The 20810-nt window shown below is 37.4% G+C and overlaps 2 protein-coding genes across 2 annotated transcripts; both read left to right on the forward strand.

Moving 5' to 3' along the window:
• The first annotated feature begins 1534 nt into the window (after positions 1 to 1534).
• LOC116330126 (extracellular calcium-sensing receptor-like) lies at positions 1535 to 7183 on the forward strand. Its single transcript, XM_039622422.1, has 9 exons — positions 1535 to 1999; positions 3043 to 3196; positions 3347 to 3901; positions 4079 to 4209; positions 4354 to 4450; positions 5214 to 5337; positions 5488 to 5960; positions 6040 to 6120; positions 6435 to 7183. The coding sequence occupies exons 1-9, from the start codon at positions 1653 to 1655 to the stop codon at positions 6789 to 6791; spliced, it is 2319 nt and encodes a 772-aa protein (XP_039478356.1). The 5' UTR covers positions 1535 to 1652; the 3' UTR covers positions 6792 to 7183.
• Positions 7184 to 7758: 575 nt separating this feature from the next.
• Positions 7759 to 16134, forward strand: LOC116330089 (extracellular calcium-sensing receptor-like). The gene is made up of 14 exons (XM_031752286.2): positions 7759 to 7810; positions 9835 to 9961; positions 10236 to 10417; positions 10604 to 10728; positions 10815 to 10967; positions 11055 to 11255; positions 11386 to 11621; positions 11781 to 12000; positions 12134 to 12264; positions 14436 to 14532; positions 14667 to 14790; positions 14924 to 15396; positions 15499 to 15579; positions 15778 to 16134. The coding sequence occupies exons 1-14, from the start codon at positions 7759 to 7761 to the stop codon at positions 16132 to 16134; spliced, it is 2559 nt and encodes an 852-aa protein (XP_031608146.2).
• The last annotated feature ends 4676 nt before the right edge of the window (positions 16135 to 20810 follow it).

Consider the following 20810-nt stretch of genomic DNA (forward strand, 5'->3'; position numbering starts at 1 on the left):
TTATTGTTTACATGAGATGAATTGCAGAATGGCAGATAGAGACAAAATACTGTTACTGTTAATCTGACTATCTTCAGGTTTTACACGCTTACAAATACACACGCAGTTACTGTCCCTCCATTTAGAAAGGCAGAGGCGTCACGGTGTGATTATTTTACGTGTAGTTGTTTTTTTTTCTGTGTAATAATTTTCAACATTGCTATCAATACATTTTTCAAAAAATGTCTCTCTGTGCAAAATGGTTTCAAAAACATGGGATACTGTTAGTCCGTGATTTGAAGAGGGGGAACAAATTACGGAAGCATCAGCCTGATATTATTTGTATCCTGCTGTAACTTTACTGCATAAAGAGCTAACATGTCCAAAATGTCAGGAGTAGTTAGTTATTACAAGAAGTGTTTGTGAACTAAAAATCAAGAATGTGGGATACTGTTTGTCCGTGATTTGGAGAGCCCAGCGCTGCTCCCGACGCAGGGAAAACTAATTCTGCAGGGGAGCCCTACCTTGGCACTTGTGCAGGTGAAGCCAAACGGAAGATATGCTTCACCATATTTTCTAGTCTTTGGCTTGGAAGGAAGTTGGTTTGGAAACATATTTGGCGATGCTTCATCTCCTGCTTTGCGTTTGTGTGGGAGCCCCGTCAAAAACCTGTCCACAGTGTCCAAGCGCTCTTTTTTTTTTTTTTCTTTTCATACCGCCCCCCCCCCCCTGCAGTGGCTCTGCGCCCCCCCTAGGGGGCGGGCCCCACACTTTGGGAACCTCTGTGCTAGACAGTGATCGTGATTACCGTCCGCGGGAGCGCGCAACTGCTGTAGCTGTAGCATCCAGATTACTTACAGCTACTTCCGTGCAGCTGAAGATGCGGTAAGCTGAACACAGCTTCAACCGTCTGTTTGTTGAAAAATAGTAACGGACCGGGTTTCCTTGTTAGTAACTGTAACACCGTTGTAACGATAGGAATAGTAATTCGTTAGATTACTCGTTACTGAAAAAAGTAACGCCGTTAGTAACGCCGTTACTTGTAACGCCGTTATTCCCATCACTGCACATACATACACGTTCATACACTATGATCATTGTAATTGCGGCACTCTGGCTCTGTTTCACTCTTCTGTACCACCTTTAGGAGTCAGTCCAGCAACAGGTATTTGAAACGCGAGCAAGACCAGGTACTTTTGTTTCAAAAAAGATTAACATGGCAACACTCAGTCAAAAAACTGTGTTGCTTCCAGCTTATCTGACTCCCCGACTACGTAAGCATATATACTTAACAACAAACATGTATATTTCTTCTTTTAATCATTTTACAACTACCAATAAAATAGCCTTTAATTCCTCTTACAATCATTATGGTAAGATGAAGCTATTCAGACTCAGAGAAATGGATAGAACAAATGGAATCATTCTTATTAATTTCCTGTGTTTTTGTTTTAATATGTATGATATATTTTATTTTTGTTACCTCTAGGATGACAGTGTTTCAGTTTAATAACTCAAGGTTCACGTGAACTGTGTTGCATGCAGTTTGCTGTGATTGGGTCATCTTGTGATGACTCACACGAAATGACAAAAAAAGCAGTTTTTAATGCGCCTCATGAGCCTGTCACAGACTCTGTTGAAGGAGTATTTTTCTCAGCACATACATAATTTTTATGGGGTTACAGTGGATTATGCATTACACCCTTTTTGATAATTGTGTTTGGCTGCTTTTTTGTATCTTTACTTGTGTTTGTATTGTTTGCTCTGATGTTCCTCACACTGTAGGTGAAAGAAAACTACTGAGTGTGGAGGGAGATGCTGTGACACAGCCTGATTTAAGGATCAGAGAAGTGAGAAACGTTAGTTCTAATTTACCTCAGTGTGTAAAGCTGGGAGGCAGCGAGCTCTTAGCCTTGCACTCTGATGGGGATGTTGTCATTGGGGGTTTTTTTCCACTACATGTTGCATCTAATCCACAGTACAGCTACAACAGCAAACCCCAAACTACACCTTGCAGCCGGTGAGTGCAAAGGTACTGTTAATATCTGCTGATTTTGGTACTATTCCCATGTTCCTATGAAGTTGATGTCTGTATGATAAAATAAATACTTTTTCCACTTTTAATTAATTAATTAATTATTTTTTATTTTTAAAGCTTTTATCAACGGGGCTTTCGTTGGATGATGGCTATGATATTTGCAGTGGAGGAAATTAACAGTAATTCAAGTCTGTTACCAGGTGTTAAACTAGGCTACTGGATTATGGACAGCTGTAACCATATCCATAACAGCCTGCAGGCTCTTCTGTCCTTACTCGGTCACTCTAAAACTGTCAGCAGTGTGGTAGAAAAAACAGCAGAAACTGACAGTGGTATTGAAATGGAAGCATTAAAGACTGGTGAAACAACACAAAAGAAAAGAATACTAACACGAAAAAAGAGATGTATTAAAGCTAATACCACAATGCTGAATAGTCTTAAAAATACTGTAAATGACATAGTAAATGCAACAGAAGAGATAAAAGCAAACCAGTCATCCACATGTCTGTATTATTCTCCTGTGCCTGCTGTAATTGGTCTTGCATCCTCTTCCCCCACAAGAGCTGTAGCTCAAACACTTGGACCTTTTAACATACCACTGGTAATACACCACACAGCTTTGTTTTTTAATGTTATATACTTGATTTGTGTTTTCTCTCAATGATAAAAATGAACTCACTTTCCATCTAGGTGAGTTATTTTGCCACTTGTACCTGTCTTACTGACAAGCGCTTGTATCCATCATTCTTGAGAACTGTGCCAAGTGATCTCTTTCAAGTTAGAGGTCTTGTAAATCTTGTCACTTACTTTGGTTGGTTCTGGGTGGGCACACTAGGCACAACGGTGAGATCAAAACCTTTTTTAAGTGCTATGACATGACTTATAAATCTTTCATATATGTATATCTATCTATCTATCTATCTATCTATCTATCTATCTATCTATCTATCTATATATATATATATTTTTTTTTTTCAGGATGATTACAGTCTTTATGGCATACAAGCATTCTCTATTCAATTTAGAAAAGAAGGTGGGTGTGTGGCATATCACCGCACTATCTCAACATCACCCACAGTGGCTGAGATAAAAGAAATGGCAGACAAGCTGCAGAGTTCAACTGCTCGGGTTGTGGTGGTGTTTGCTACAGAAGTGGAACTGCTAGATCTGTTTTTAGAAGTAAGTATGTTTGTTGATTTATTATGTGATTTAAAATAATACTTTATATTCACATTTTTTTTCACATTTTTGATTTTATAAAACTATTATAAGACATAGAAACTGCAACATAAATTGTGTCCGTTTTCATGATTACATAATATTATCCAGCTTGCTAGGAGGAATGTGACTGGGATACAGTGGATAGCAAGTGAAGCTTGGGTGACCTCTAGCCGGCTAGCCTCACCTGAATTCCACCCTCTCCTAGTGGGAACACTGGGGTTCTCTTTCCCCGGAGTCAACATCCCAGGCTTTCAAGAGTTTCTTTTGAATGTCCGACCCTCTCCCAAACCAGGAATGGAATTTTTCAATATGTTCTGGGAAGAACATTTTGGTTGCAAGCTAGAATTTGAAAGCCAAAGAGCCAAAGACTATGAAGCAAATATTGTAGATAGCTTCAATGATATGTATAGTTTTCGATACAACAGGAACGGAGATGATCATTTTTTTAATGGGAGAGTGGAGGAAAAACCCGTGTGCACAGGTTCAGAGGATCTGCGATACACTGACAGCAGTTATAGTGATGTATCTCAGGTTAGAATTTCCTATAATGTGTATAAAGCTGTGTATGCCATTGCTCATGCTCTTCACAAGTTTTTGAAGTGTGACTCAACAGGACTTAATGAGGGATTATGTGAGATGCACAACTCATTTGCAAATGGTCAGGTAAGTGAAATTATAACAAAATATAACATGAGGATAATGTATACTTTAGACTTTATTGATCCCAGCAGGGAAATTCCACTCTGCATTTAACACATTCACTCAGGGAAGCAGTGTTAATGTGATCTCATGTGTTTCTGTAGGTTTTTAAAAATATTTTCTAATGATATTTTCTTGTAGTTTCTTCAAGATCTGAAAATGGTGAATTTCACTAACCAGTTTGATGAGAAAGTATCCTTTGACTCCAATGGAGAGCCAGTCCCGCTTTATGACATTGTTAACTGGCAGGAGAGCAGCAAGGATAAAATCAGGTGGAATATAATACTTCCACATCTAATTGAACAGTGAAAGTAATCACCAAAAATATGCAATGTTTCTATTTCATGATGCAGTTCTATTGCATGTATTATTTGGTTTGAATGCATTTTGAAATAATTTACTGTTTTTTATCATAGCTTTATCAAAGTCGGAAGCTATGATGGTTCAGCTCCACAAGGACAGCAGCTGAAGATAGTGAAAAACACTATTGTTTGGACAAAAAAGCAATCTCAGGTACGTCATAGTTAACCTCATAAATAAAAATATTTATTTTTGTGCCTTTAAATTATTTTTCTTTTGCTCTGGACAACAATCTCATAATTCCACTATGTGAAATAATGAGGTTTCCAATCCAATCTAGGATTTCCAATCATGCCAAAAAGTTGATTCTGTTAATCTGGACATAGTGTTTTTAGTGGGAGAAATGTTTCATCACTCATCCAACTGACTTCTTCAGTCCCACCTGACTGCAGGTTTCCTTACATCTTTCACCATTTTACAATGCTGTGATTGCAGCCATTCCCCAACTCTGCGAATAGTATTCATGGCCATTGATCAATGATAGACATTATTTGATCAGTGGTTGTTGATCAATTGTGAACAACCACATATTAATGATCAAGAAACTGACCTCACAGCCTGTTGTTCATTCAGTGGGCTAGTTTAAGTCATTGTGCAAAGGTACTGTTTACAAGGTAAGGAACCCTGCAGTCAGCTGAGACTGAGTGACGAAACATTTGTCCCACTGAAAACGTTACATCCATGTCAACTTTTTGGAATTTACATACCTGGATGATTGAGCATACATCAAGATATTTCATTATGTCAACTCTTAAGGACAAAACAGACAAAACCAAAAAACAAAAACAATAAGCATTTCTTCATTTGTTTTTTCTTTTCTACTTTAAATGATGTAAAGTCTTTGATACACCATGTCAGTTTGTTAGAAACTGCATATCAATACCCGTTATTAAACCTTCCTGTGTTCCTTGTTCAGGTTCCTGTATCTCAATGTAGTGCTCCATGTCCCCCTGGCAGCAGGCAGGCCACACGCCAAGGAGAGCCCAAATGCTGCTTTGATTGTTTGCCCTGTGCAGATGGAGAGATCGGCAACCAGACTGGTAGCCTATATAAGTTCAAACACACAAAAAAACAACATCCTCCTTAGCATTATGTAGTGCAATCAAGAAAGTCATTACAGTAACAGAAATGTTGCATAGTGGAAACATCATCAAAACGTGATCATATATCTGTTTTGTTTGTTCCCAAAGGTTCCACTGAGTGCACAAAATGTCCTGAGTACTTCTGGTCAGACAAAGAAAAAGTGAAATGTGTTGCAGGATTAGAAGAATTCCTCTCTTTCTATGACACCATGGGAATCATCCTGGTTGCACTCACCCTGCTGGGATTCTTACTGACCACCATCATCACCATTGTCTTTCACAGTTTCCGCTATACACCCATCGTCAAGGCCAACAACTCAGAAATAAGTTTCTTGCTTCTCCTGTCACTCAAGCTCTGTTTCCTGTGTTGTCTGGTGTTTATTGGTCAGCCGTCTTGGTGGACATGTAGGCTCCGCCAGGCAGCATTTGGGATCAGCTTTGTCCTGTGTTTGTCCTGCCTCCTTGTTAAGACCATTGTGGTCCTCCTGGCTTTCCGGACTAATGTACCTGGTTCCAGGGGTCGGAAGCTGTTTGGTACATCTCAGCAGAGGATTCTGATCATCTGTACAACAGCTCCTCAGGTAGGAGGAACAGTCACTGTCATTTAAAGATCAGTTTGTGTGTTTCTGGTATTCTTCTATCATCCTATCCTCCCCTCAGATTTGTCTCTGTTCTGGCTGGGTGTTGGGAGCACCTCCCTTTCCATTCAGGAACCCAAACTACCAAGCTTCAACTGGAAAAGTGAGTATGAAGCACTGAAAATCCGAATTCTGTAATGTTTTCATATTGTCATCAGCCATCACAAAAGTCAGTAACATACAGTAACATAGAGGAACGAAACATAATGATATAAAATCTCAGTGTATTCATTCTTGTTTGAAATCCTTAGTCTTGTAATTTATTTTCTTGATTTAGTTGATATTGCCATGAACCATCAAAAAAGATGGAAATGTCCATATCTGTATCTATATTTATATATGTGGAAAGAGACAAACAAACAAAAAAATAAATAAATAAAAAATCTCCCTGTATTTATACTTGTTTAACATCTTTAGATTGTTGTGGAGTGTAAAGAGCCATGGCCTCCTGGATTCTACCTGCTCCTTGGTTACATTGGCCTCCTGGCCTTTGTCTGTCTTCTCCTGGCATTCTTTGGAAGAAAGCTACCGGACACATTCAACGAAGCGAAGTTCATCACCTTCAGCATGCTGATTTTCTGGGCTGTGTGGATTTCTTTCATTCCAGCTTATGTCAGCTCTCCTGGGAAATTTTCTGTGGCAGTGGAAATATTTGCTATCTTAGCATCCAGTTTTGGATTGTTACTGTGTATTTTTATTCCCAAATGTTACATTATTTTACTACACCCTGAGAGGAATATTAAGAAAGGCATGACTGGGAAACATCAAAGATGAACATTTATATTCTCAGTGTTTGTGAGAGTAAACAATTTATACACTTATTATATTTTAATGTGAAAAAAATTTAAATGTCATATGAGCATTAAACTATTGTTAAAAGTTTTTACTTTCCAACATAACCTTGATTTCAGCATTTACTCTGTCCTTTAGGGAGCATTGTCTAAATGTTAGACAAAATGAACAGGGGGGTTAAGCCACCATAGAGAAACCTTTTTTAAAAAACATTTGAAACCAGGTTAATTGTCTAATTTAGTTATTGTTATATGAACTCACAACTGGTGTTGATACTGCACAAACATTTTTGCTTTAACTATTTTAAAATTTACTGAAGTCTTTCAAACACAGAAACCATTTACTTCTCTAAAATAAAAGACTAAATATGATGTCTGTTGGCAACAAGATTTTCACAATGTGTTTTTTTCCTACATACAAATAAAGATTTATAAGAAATGTCATACATTAAATAACCATGGACATTTTCCTTATGATGTGTCTTTTCTCTTTAATCAGCACAGAAGAATTTTTAAATAAATTAACCCAGTTATGAAGTCTACACCACTCATATTCTTTTCTAGACATTCACTGTGGAACATCTATATGTTTTCAAAATATAAAATAAGCCTCTTGTTATAATACATATTTATGCACTTTATGTACTTGTACACTGTACTCCAGTTATTATAAATATAATTTACCTACAGCTTAGTCAATACAAAGCTAAAATATTATTATATAATAATGTATTTGAATTAGTCAAGAAACACTCAACACTGAATAACTGACTGGAGAGACTGACAGCGGTGTTTCGGAGGATCACCAGGAGGCAAAGCAAAATGGTCATCTTACCAGGAGACTGGCAATAAAACTTTTCTGGAAACTGATAACAGAGTGAGGTGTCCTCCTCTCCAACTGGGAAAGCTCAGACTTACACTGGGAAATTGGAGTTGGTTCAGACTCTGCAATGGCTGGTGCTGACTCTAGAACTGAAGTTGAAAACTTTGAGGTTGTAGGAGGTTGGTAATCTTTCTGGGTTCTGGGGAGAGACATTTGGGAGCACAGATAGTTTTAAAAGAGCCCACCGACAATCCAGTATCACAGCAAAATGTATAATAAACATCCCGGGATCCATCCCTCAGGTCATCTTTCAGTAATAAGAGCAGAACCCCCCACCCCCGCTCTTTACACAGTGAACCAAATTTCAGTTTGGTATTGGGTGGGTGTGGCATTATCTTTTCTAGCTTTATTCTACAACACCTATTTCTATAGTAGAAGATATAAAAATGTGTGTTTAAAATTATGAAATGAAATGAAATGAGGTATTTGTGAAATATATAAAATAATGATGTATACCTGTATTAAAGATAAAAATTGACTTCTAACATGAGCCAAGCATTTCTTTAAACTTGATTAAATATCAGCCTATTTTCTAATGTAATTTTTTTTAATTCTCTAACTTTTATTTTTGTCTTTGATCATTATTATGATTTTTCCCCCTAATTTTTGATTTTTGTTATGTTTGTCTTTTTTAATTTTGAGTTTTGAATTTGGATTTTTGCAGACATGGAATGTAATTATGCATTTTGTTCTTAAATCAAACTGACTTGACTTAATGGGATTCCAATAAAAAAGTGTTAAGTCTAAGCAAAAACAGCATTAATGGTTACTATTAAGAGCAAGTAATACAGGAAGCAAGCCATCCATCCAACAAATAAAAGCTAATGTTGACTACTTAAATAACACATGGCACACAAGAGAAAAATAATTGCAGCAAATGTGCCCCATATCAGGAGTTTAGTTTTCACTGACAGTATAGACCATAGGTGTCAAACTCTGGCCCGCGGGCCAAATTTGGCCCGCAGCCTAATTACATTTGGCCCGCGAAGCCATACCAAATTACTATTAGAGCTGGCCTACTGGTATTATACAGCTAATATATATATTGTTTAGTATTAAGCTTTGCTTGTTCCATATTCAGTTTTTCAGCAAAATGTGTTTGAGTCCATAAGAAAAGATTCATTCTTATATCTGGAGGAATAAATATATTTCAATAAATATTAACGTTAGCCCGCGACTTTGTTCCAGTTTTGAATTTTGGCCCACTGTGTATTTGAGTTTGACACCCCTGGTATAGACTCAGAGTTACCTGGTCTGGATTAATTCAGCTACAGATACAACTTGTCGTATAAGTTAGTCAGCTATGCAATGTAACATTTGGGTCTCATTTGAATCACACAGCACTTGCTGTAGCCAGTGTCAAGCTGACTTATGGAATTCTGCTCTGTGTCTGGCCCACACAACAATAAATAAGCAAAAACTAATCCAGACTTTTTGGGACTTCCTCAGTGTCTTCGGCTTTCTGAAAAATATGACATAATCTATATATTAACATTTACTGCACATGTGTGAGCAGAATTGTTCATTACTGTGTGAATATGTAGTTACTAATTTTCCATATTAATTTACTATTTTTGTTACCGTTAAATTAAGTAAATTAAGTAAATATATACTCAGAAGCCATGAATAGAATACATATTTTCTTATTAACTTCCCAAAGCTTTATAATTAAATATTTGTGACTTTGTCTTTTATTCTTGTCACCTCTAGGAAGACAGTGTTTCAGTTTTGTAACTTAAGGTTCATGAGAGTCATGTCAACCTATCTCTGATTGGGTAATGCCATAATGACTCATCTGGAACAATGCAGTGACACGAACGTCTGAGTTTTTAACTCACTTCACTAGCTTGTCACAGACTCTGTTGGAGGGCCATTGTTTTCAGCATATTGTTTTTTATGGGGTTACGGTCAATTATGTATTCAGCCCTTACTGGTAAATGTCTTTTAATGCTTTATCTCTTTTCTAATCCTGTTTACATTGTGTTCTCTGACGTTTCTCACACTGTAGATGAAGGAAAACCACTAAGAGTGGAGGGAGACTTGATTAAAAAAGAAGAGGTTATGAGAGAGACACAACATAGTTTAAGGATTGGGGAAGTGAGAAGTTGTAAATCTAGTTTACCTGATTGTGTAAAACTGGCAGGCAGTGAGCCCTTAGCCCTGCACTCTGAAGGTGATATTGTGATTGGAGGATTTTTCCCTCTGCATTATGTTGCGCCAAAACCACAGCAAAGCTACAACAACGAGCCCCAAATTCCACCTTGCAGCGGGTGAGTGTAAAGGTATTATTAATCTATGCTGGATCTTCATTTTGTTTTTTTTCTCCCTCAAATATGAATGAATGTAATATCAGTATTTCATGAAAAACTATATCAGTTGCTATGTTGCTATGCTATGTTTACATGGAATTGTGGTACTGTGACTGATGAATAAATGCAAATTATGTTTATATTACATAATTTTTAATCTATGCTTTTTAAAATTAATTTAATTCAATTTCTCTATACTAAAAATTTAAATACTTTAAAAAAAAAATGTCTGCAGCTTTCATGAAAGACCCTTTCGATGGATGATGACAATGGTGTTTGCAGTGGAGGAAATTAACAGTAATTCAAGTCTGTTACCAGGTGTTAAACTAGGCTACAGGATTATGGACAGCTGCAACCATATCCATAACAGCCTGCAGGCTCTGTATTCTTTGCTCACTCACTCTGAAGCTGTTAGCAGTGAGGTAGAAAAAAGTGCAGAAATTGAAAACAGTGGTATTGAAACGAAGGAATCAAAGACTGTGGCAATAACAGCCAAGTCAAAAATACTAACCATACTGAAAGAGAGAAGTGCTGAAGTTAACACAGCAATTCATCACAATCTTAGAAACACTGAAAATGACATAAAAGTAAATGCAACAGAAGAGATAAAGGCAAGACAATCTTCCACATGTCTGTATTATTCTCCTGTACCTGCTGTGATTGGTCTTGCATCCTCATCCCCTACAAGAGCTGTCGCTCAGACACTTGCACCTTTCAATATACCACTGGTAATAATCTGTACAACTTTGTTTAATAACGTTATGTATTTGGTTTTATGTCTCAATAATATATAAAGAACTTGCTCTCCTTCTAGGTGAGTTATTTTGCCACCTGTACCTGTCTTACTGATAAGCATTTGTACCCATCATTCTTGAGAACTGTGCCAAGTGATCTCTTTCAAGTTAGAGGTCTCGTAAAGCTTGTCACTTACTTTGGCTGGTTCTGGGTGGGCACAATAGGAACTATGGTGAGTTAAAAACTTTTTGAAATGCTACAATAAGAGAGCTTTAGACAGCAACATGGTTTATAAATGTTTTCTGTATATACATTTCAGGATGACTACAGCCTTTATGGCATTCAAGCATTCTCTAATCAGTTTGGAAGGCAAGGTGGATGTGTGGCATTTCATCTCACCATACCAGCATCACCCACAATGGCTGAAATACTAGAAATGGCAGATAAGCTGGAGAGTTCAACTGCTCGGGTTGTGGTGGTCATTACTGCAGAAGTAGATTTATTACATCTGTTCTCAGAAGTTAGTATCTTGATTGATGCATTTTGTAAATAATGTAACATCTTAGATAATAATGCAACAAGTCCTATTTTGGGTATTTTTAAGTATATACGAGAATAGTCTTCACAGTTGTTTATGTTTGCCTTTCCAGCTAGCTCAAAGGAATGTAACAGGGATACAGTGGATAGCCAGTGAAGCCTGGGTGACCTCGAACCGGCTGGCCTCACCTGACTTCCACTTTCTCCTAGAGGGAACACTAGGCTTCTCCTTCCCTGGAGTCAGCATCCCTGGCTTGAAAGACTTTCTTTTGAATGTCCGACCCTCTCCCAAACCAGGAATGGAATTTATCAATATGTTCTGGGAAGAGCAGTTTGGGTGTAAGCTGGAGTTTGAAAGAGACAGAGCCAAAGAATATGAAGTGAACACTCTGGAAAGATTGAATTATATGGATACTTTTAATTGCAAACCGGGCTCTCAAAACAATTCTAGCTATATGGTTGGGCTTACTGTTGAACCAAAAAGATTGTTTAATATGTCAGCTGATAGAAATTATGCAGGTGCTGTGGAAAAACCTGTATGCACAGGTTCAGAGGATCTGAGACAGACTGACAGCAGTTATAGTGATGTATCTCAGGTCAGAATATCCTATAATGTGTATAAAGCTGTGTACGCTGTTGCCCATGCTCTGCACACTTTCTTAAACTGTGATTCTGTGGGACATAATAGGGGATTATGTGAGAAACACAGTTCATTTTCGAATGGTCAGGTAATTGAAACAATTACAAAATACCCAAATCATAATTCATGTGATTTTTTTTCTTTTGAGTTTGTATTTTTTTTAAATATTTTTTATTTGTTTTGTTTAATATTTTATTTTTTATAATTCTCTTCTAATGTAGTTTCTTCAACATCTCAAGATGGTCAATTTCACCAACCAGTTCAATGAGAAAGTATATTTCGACTCCAATGGAGAGCCAGTCCCTCTCTATGACATCATTAACTGGCAGAAGGACAGCAAAGACAAAATGAGGTTTAGTACAACTTTTAAGTGAGCATTACATGTGAAACACTGCATGTATTAATCCTACTTTCAACTATGAACACCTGCTCTAAAAAATGTCATAGATTTAACTGTCCATGAAGCTGGAGTGAAAAAATTGGTGTTTTAAATTACAGTTTTTATAGCACAGGTAGTGTAATCATTCCGGGTACAGAATTTAATGTCGGTAACTAGGTTGGTTGCTGCTAATAGTTCAACGATGGTTTATGTTAGTTAACTTGTGACAGAAGCAACAGCTCAATGTTAAGAAGGAAACTAAACCAAAAAACAGTTTTGGGGAGGTCACTTTAGGCTGCAGCAACGAATATAATGTTAAAAACATGGAAAGACTGTCATTTCACTTTCACTCATTTTATCTTTTAATTCAATAAAAGGACTAGATGTTACAATCCCTGATAATGCATTTCTTCAAATGGAGAAAGTCTTGAGGGATGGCTACTATGAGGAAAGGCAGCCTGGAAACTTTACCAGCAGGACACATTGTTGTGTGCCTCAACTTCACAGTGGGTTTTGGTCTTTTATCACAAGCTATTCTGCCATTTTTCAGTTTCTTTTTACCTTCCTTGGTTAGGTTTAGGGATTAGAAATCTGATCTAGATTTTAATAATAAAATAAAAATAAAAAAACAAAATTTTAGTACACATCATCAGTGGTGGACCTTGGATTCATTGGGTGTTTCAGTCATTATCACTAGACACCCTCATCCAAGGAGGCCCTGCCGGGGTTGATCAAGCCCCGGAGTGTGTCATTGCTTTATGTTAAATTGTTATTTCTTTTCTACTTTCTTCTATTTAGTTATCTACAATTTATTTTATCAATTCACTGCAAAAGTAATACTTACCTCTTTAATATTTAAAGAGCCTCACTTCTTCAAAGTAATCGAAAAGGTGACAGCGAGAAGTAAGACAAAAGAGACAAGATAGGAGAGAGGAGAGAGGAAAGCTGGACAGGAGGCACCTTATCTGGCTTCCCACACCTCCCCGCTGCCTCCCAGAAAAGGAAAAAAAGGCCAGAGGGGAGAAGAGCGGGACATTTTTACATTCCTCCGTTATAGATTTCACTACCACGAGGCTAACTGCACAGCCCCCAGGAGGACCTGAGACAGCTGTATCAGTCAACCAGGGTTCTGGTTTATCACAGTAGAAATTCTAGTGTTTTCTACCCCTTTGATGCCCTCTGCTGAGGTAGGCCCATTACGGCCTGGCGTGTGTCTCATGGTTAGCTGACTGTCTTAGCTGTCCAAGTGATGTCAGCCCTCTTTAGCCGTGTCATTGGTTCTTCATCATTGTCTAAATGCATTGAAACTGGAGACTCTACTTAGGCGTAAAGCTAAATTTGTAGAGTAATTTATAGATGATGACTGTGTGGAGGAGAAGCTGTTCGAGTCCAATGCACCAGTAGTTCACCAGACTGAAAAGCTGAAAACACTTTTCCCTCAGTTTGTTTTTTCCTCATCAGGTCAGATATACTGACTGAGCAGTAGAGCCTGCGTCCAAAAGATGCAATCAGCACTATGTTATGCAATAAATGGATATAATTTAGCCTTCAGTTATATGGAGGTCAAGTCTTTCTTTTCCCAAGTACACCCAACCAGTTGGCAGTATAATAGGTTATGACATCGAAATAAGAATACTTTATTCATCCCTAAAGAAATTATGTTGTTACAGTTGCTCCAAGACAATAACAGTAACACACTGTTTTTTTTAACAGTATTATATATATTGTATCATTTAACTAAATTAAATAATATAATATATTACAAAGTTTACAAAATAGCAGAAATAGCTCTAATATATACAAAGAGCTCAATTATAAACATCCAGAATACTACATAGGTGATATATATATGATTGGCATTTTACTCTAACCTGTAAAACATATTTATTATTTTCACTGTAGAAGGTGTGCAAAAGGGTGTAACTAATGCACTGTGTACTGTGCATTAGATACTGTGCATTATTCTGAATTCATGGACAGTTTTAAATCTATGTCATTTTGTTAGAATAGGTTTCCGTGGACACAGTGTTTTATGTCCCTTTGAAAGATCTGTCTGTTAAAACAACCAGGAACAAGAAGTTCTGGGTATTTACTTTATAAACCAAAACTTTGGTTTGATTGTATTCTGAAATATTTTATGCTAGATTTATCAAAGTTGGAAGCTATGATGGTTCAGCTCCCCGTGGCCAACAGTTGCAGATAATGAAGAACACTATTGTATGGACAAAAGGAGAGAGGCGGGTAGGTTATAGTTATTGTAAATTTATTTCTTATGCCACTTTAAAATTAACATTTTTAAGCTGTTGAAAATTATTTGATAAATGCCAAATACTCAGTAAGAACATCTTTTCACTTTTTTTCTCTTTCTTGTTCAGGTTCCTGTATCTCAGTGTAGTGCTCCATGTCCCCCTGGCAGCAGGCAGGCCACACGCCAAGGAGAGCCCAAATGCTGCTTTGATTGTTTGCCCTGTGCAGATGGAGAGATCAGTAACCAGACTGGTAGCCCATATCATATTAAAGAATGAAAATGTTGCACTGTTAAAAAGTATTGAAGAAATATATATCTTGAATGAAGAGTTCCTGAATTTTAATCCACATATGTCTTGTTGTCTTGTGTTCTCTGCTCCCAAAGGTTCCACTGACTGCATAAAATGTCCTGAATACTACTGGTCAGATACAGACAAGGTGAAATGTGTTGAAGGGGAAGAAGAGTTCCTCTCTTTCTATGATGCCATGGGTATCATCCTGGTTGCACTCACCCTGCTGGGATTCATCCTGACATCCATCGTCACCATTGTGTTTCACAGTTTCCGCTATACACCCATCGTCAAGGCCAACAACTCAGAAATAAGTTTCTTGCTTCTCCTGTCACTCAAGCTCTGTTTCCTGTGTTGTCTGGTGTTTATTGGTCAGCCGTCTTGGTGGACATGTAGGCTCCGCCAGGCAGCATTTGGGATCAGCTTTGTCCTGTGTTTGTCCTGTGTCCTTTTTAAGACCATTGTGGTCCTCCTGGCTTTCCGGACTAACATACCCAGTTCCAGGGGTCGGAAGCTGTTTGGTACAGCTCAGCAGAGGATTCTGATCATCTGTACAACAGCTCCTCAGGTGGGAAAGATATAAAAGTGTCAGCAAATTTTAATGTCAGTTTTTGTAGCCACTTTAACTTTTTTGTATTGTTTCTGTAACTATTATTTTATGCTGCTCCAGATTTGTCTGTGTACTGGCTGGGTGCTAGCCGCACCTCCGTTCCCATTCAGGAATCCAAACTACCAAGCTTCAACTGGAAGAGTGAGTATGAAGTACTAAAACACTAATTGTTGCAATTTATTTTCTTGGATGTTAATATCACTTAGTTATACAGTAAGAGGTCTTCAAATCCTATAGAAGAGGACTTCAGTGTTTTGTGTAGAAATCAGAGCAGAAACAAATAAATCATATAAAATGAACCATTTCTCTGTATACATACTAATTGTTTGATTATATTAGATTGTTGTGGAGTGTAAAGAGCCATGGCCTCCTGGATTCTACCTGCTCCTTGGTTACATTGGCCTGCTCGCCTTTGCCTGTCTTGTCCTGGCATTTGTTGGACGAAAGCTACCGGACACGTTCAATGAAGCAAAGCTCATCACTTTCAGCATGCTGATTTTCTGGGCTGTGTGGATTTCTTTCATTCCAGCTTATGTCAGCTCTCCTGGAAAGTTCTCTGTGGCAGTGGAAATATTTGCTATCTTATCATCCAGTTTTGGATTGTTACTATGTATTTTCATCCCCAAATGTTACATTATTTTACTACGACCTGAGAGAAATATCAAGAAAGGCATCACTGGAAAATATTCAAGATGAATTTTTTATTTCTCTTTCAGAGTAAAAAAAATATAAATGTATTATACTTTAATGTGAAAAAAATAAAAACTTTGTTTTTTTTGTACTTTTATTGTGTTGGAAAACCCAGTTGTGTTTAAGTTTAATACTGTAGTAATTACTTACTAAAATAATGTTTGAATGTGAAAGTAAATAAAATACCATATGAAACAAGTTTCAGTGATTCTGGATGTTTTTCTTTTCTTGTTAGTTCTGTTATTTCTTTTGACTAAAATTATTTGTTAAAAACTGTTATTTTCTACCTCATCTACAGCCCAACTGTGTGCAACACAATCCTGCTTACACATGGATTCAGTCAGCCCCAAAGTGATTAAACCACCAGCAGTCTCTGTACTGTCCACACACGTCTTAGATAAAACAAAAGCCCTGCCTAGTGAGGCAAACACTGTGTTAAACACTAACATGGATAGCATGTTGCAATGTTCTTGATGTTGGTATGTGTGTGTGTGTGTGTGTGTGTGTGTGTGTGTGTGTGTGTGTGTGTGTGTGTGTGTGTGTGTGTGTGTGTGTGAGAGAGAGACTTCTGCAGATTCTGGTAAGAGGGACCCTGCAGCTCCTGTCAGATCTCTTGAGTGGAACAAGATCTAACTGCAGTCCAAATGTGTGATATGGGAAGCAGTTGAGTGATTTAGAGCACTGCAACAATACAGGCAAGCCAGCTGTGAAAAGAGGATATGAGAAGTTCTAGGTCCAGCAGCCATTTATACCTAAATCTTAAAATCTGTGTGTGGGAAACACTGTTTCTTTGTTATATATGTCAAAACCATGATTTTTAGGCAACTTGACTGGTTCTTAGTTTGTTCATCTGAGTTGCAAATAATGATTTTGAGTTTAATTATCTAAAAGGATGTCTAAACACCTGGAACTATGTTGTTAAAGTTAAAATGCTTAAAATTGTTTTTTTTTCAATGCCACAGTCAATGACCATTTATTCATTGCACTGAAAAAAAGGGATTGGCCATCTCTTGGATTTATGTAAGCATCTTGCATGTATTTAACACAATTGCCTCATGCTTTAAAGTTAAGTGTAACTATATAGTGTAGAAACTACATGATATGCAAAGAGGGTAGATTAAATTCATATCATGTTCATATCATGTTCAAGTGAAGTAAGTAAAAAATATAGCAATGTTAAATCTCGCAACACCGGATGGGATTTCAGTCTCGCACGCTTTGGATCATGGTTTGAGGAAGGCATCCATTTTAGTCAAGTCGAGCAGCCGCCTCTACTTTTTTCAGTATACCAATTTACTTTTTTCGGTATACCGAAAAAAGCAAATTTTCGGTATACCGAAAAAAGTAAATTGTTGTTACCTGTTGTTACTTGAAATCATAGCTTTCCTACTTTTGTTAAGCCTGGGTTGGTGGCATTGTGTTAGTGCTGTTGCCTCACAGCAAGAATGTCCTGGGTTCAAACCCATAATCTGGCTCGTTTGCACTGGGTTCTCTCTGGGTATTCTGGTTTCCTCCCATAGTTAAAAGTCATCTAGTTATTAGAGTTAGGTTAACTGGTGATTCTAAATTACCTGTGTGTGCAAATGGTTGTTTGTCTCTATGTGATAGACTGGTGAGCTGTCCAGGGTGTACCCTGCCTCTTAACCTATCACTTCCGGCTTATGCCCCAGCCCCCCTGCAACCCGGATAAAGATAAGAGGGTAGTAGTTGTTGTAAATCCATGCATGTTTTTGTGTAAGCCAGATTCTAGACTTTGTTGAACATTATGTAATATGAAGACAACATGTAGTATTTAAGTGACCAAGTAGTATTGGGGTAAAAGTTATAGAATAGTGTTGAAATAAAATGACAAAATTGTGAAGGATTAAAATATTCCAAGAGCTCAACTTACTTCATTTAAACATGTTTCAATCGCATTTTATCAACACAAAATGCACGTTTATTAAATATGAATCAATGAATCAGTTGTGTTGATTTAACTCAGTTGTTTAAGTTTCTGCCAAAGCAAAACAGTTGTGTGCAACCAATGTCCACTATTGAATTAAGTAAATCCAACATGGCCTTTTTTTCAGTGTGTAACAATCAATTTATTTTTAAATATATCTATATACTATATTTATTACTTTAACTATTACTGGATAAAAAAGATGCTTTATAAAAAGCATTTTTAAAATAAGTAATGAGCTGTTTAATTTGGTTCACAGTACACAGCTCTACCTGCTGTTAGAACATTCAGCACAAAGGAATTTTCAAATACAGCTTTTGGAATAAATGAGTCAATATTTACCCCAAATGTTGAGTTTTGTCTAGTTTTTACAGTTGTAGATCTATTGTTGGCATCAAATTGAGGTTGCAGGTTCTTTAGAAATTAAAGAAAGGCCTTTTTCAAAAACTTAACCAGAGAAATTAACAGGAATATTTAGTGTTGAATTTCTGTATTACCTCAAAATATGGATACGTTTTAGCTGATTATACATATTTATTTTGTTGTACACTTTAATATACTTACTATAATATCAGTTGTATACAACTGTCACAGTTCATTCAAATCCAAAATATATTAGAACTGATAAAGAAATAACCCTGAACATTAAAATAACTGTCTATTTTAATGACAGCAAATGCATTTCAGAGATTGACCAAGAGGTAAGGCAGACTGGAAAGCCTGATCAGGAGGTTCGATCAAACTTTAGCTATTGGACAGATGGCCTCACATTTGACTCTAGAATATTTTATATAGAATAGACTCAACAGTGATAGGTATTGTCATGGTCCTGGGTCGGTGACCCAGTGTTTTGTGTTGTGTATTACTTTGATTTTATTGTTATTTATCATTTTTAGTCTCTTAGTTCTATTTCTGTGCTCCTCCTGTGATCCATGTTCCATGTTCCCCGTGTCTCCTCAGTCAGTGCCTTTGCGGATGTCTCTTGTGTTTCCTGTTTTACTTTGATAGTCTCGTGTCCTGTGTTCAATGTTTTGAGTTTTGATTTCCCAATGTCTCATTATGTCTGATTAGTCCCAGCTGTGTTCCCACCTGTTCCCCATCGTCTCATTATCCTGCCTGTGTATTTTAGTCCTCAGTCTTCCCCTGTTTGTTGTCGCGTCAAACCCTCACAATTCTGTGTGTTGTCTCCATACCCCTGATTCCCATTGTTACTTCCCTTCAGTCCTTAGTTCCTAGTTCCTTTGTTTCTAGTTCCCTAGTTTTCTGAGTTTTAGTTTCATAGCTTCCAGTTCTTATGTTTTGCTTCTAGTATTTAGTGTTCAAATTTTGTCCAGCGAATAAAGCTACTGCTTTCAGTTTATCTTTTTGTGTTTGAGTCCTGCGTTTGGGTCCTCATCCTGCCTGCCACACAGCGTAACCTTGACAGGAATAATGACGTTAAAAGTAATGGAGTTACTAACACTAACATATACTTTACTTACTTTCTTTGTAAATATGAGCAAAATGTCATCCGCCGGGAGTCATACGGGTTAAAGAGGAATAATAATTGTATCACCTATAATTCAGTACCCAACCCTTTTAAAAATATATATTGCAATTTAAAGAACATCTTTATTTTAACGCAATAGGACATCACTGACTGCAATGAAAACACCTGCTGCTACAGTTATAATATTACCACATTATAGTATGAGGCAGGGGTGTGCAACTCCAGGCCTCGAGGGCCGGTGTCCTGCAGGTTTTAAATATCACCCAGGGTTAACACACCTGAATCAAATTATTAGTTCATTACCAGGCCTCTGGAGAACTACAAGACACGTTGAGGAGGTCATTCAGCCATTTGAATCAGCTGTGTTGGATGAAGAACACATCTAAAATCTGCAGGACACCGGCCCCCGAGGCCTGGAATTGCCCACCCCTGGTATGAGGTGTCAGGTGTCCTATAACATTTGGACCACATTTAGCTACCATAACACTTTCTGTACCTAGCGTTTAGCTCACTGCATGACTTCTGCTGTGCATCCGCCCATACAACCATAGCTGAGCAAACATTAACCAGATATTATGGCACTTGTGGAGAGTGACTTCACTTGGGTTTTCTAAAAAATATAATGTGATGAAGACATTAATTTTTGCTGAGTACATGTGTGAGCACCATTGTGTGGCTATCCTCTCTCCCATGTGTCTGTGTCACTCTGATTGGTTAATCTCATGATGACTCATATGAAAAAATGTATTGACAAAAGCATCAAGTTTTTAACTCTCTTCATTAGTCTGTTACAGAGTATGTTAGAAAATCAAAGCCAGGAAACTGTTTTCAGCACACAAAGTTTTTATACAACAGAAAATGCATTCAATCCTTTTTAGTAATTGTCTTTGGCTGCTTTTTTATCTCTTTTTTAATCCTGTTTGTATTATGTTCTCTGATGTTCCTCAAACTGTAGTTGAAAGAAAACCAAAAAGGATGGAGGGAGATGTTATGAGGAAAGAAGAGGCTGTGAGTGAACCACTGCGTGGTTTACGAAAAGGGGAAGTGAAAAGTAAGGATTCTAGTTTACCTGAGTGTGCAAAACTGGGCGGCAGCGAGCCCATAGCCTTGCACTCAGATGGTGATGTTGTGATTGGAGGATTTTTCCCTCTGCATTATGTTGCATCTAAGCCAGAGTACAGCTACAACAGCAAACCTCAAGTTACATCTTGCAGTGGGTGAGTGTAAGGCTAATGTTAATATTTCTAT

The sequence above is a fragment of the Oreochromis aureus genome, linkage group 14, assembly GCF_013358895.1.
Source record: "Oreochromis aureus strain Israel breed Guangdong linkage group 14, ZZ_aureus, whole genome shotgun sequence".
In the NCBI taxonomy this organism is placed as follows: Eukaryota; Metazoa; Chordata; class Actinopteri; order Cichliformes; family Cichlidae; genus Oreochromis; species Oreochromis aureus.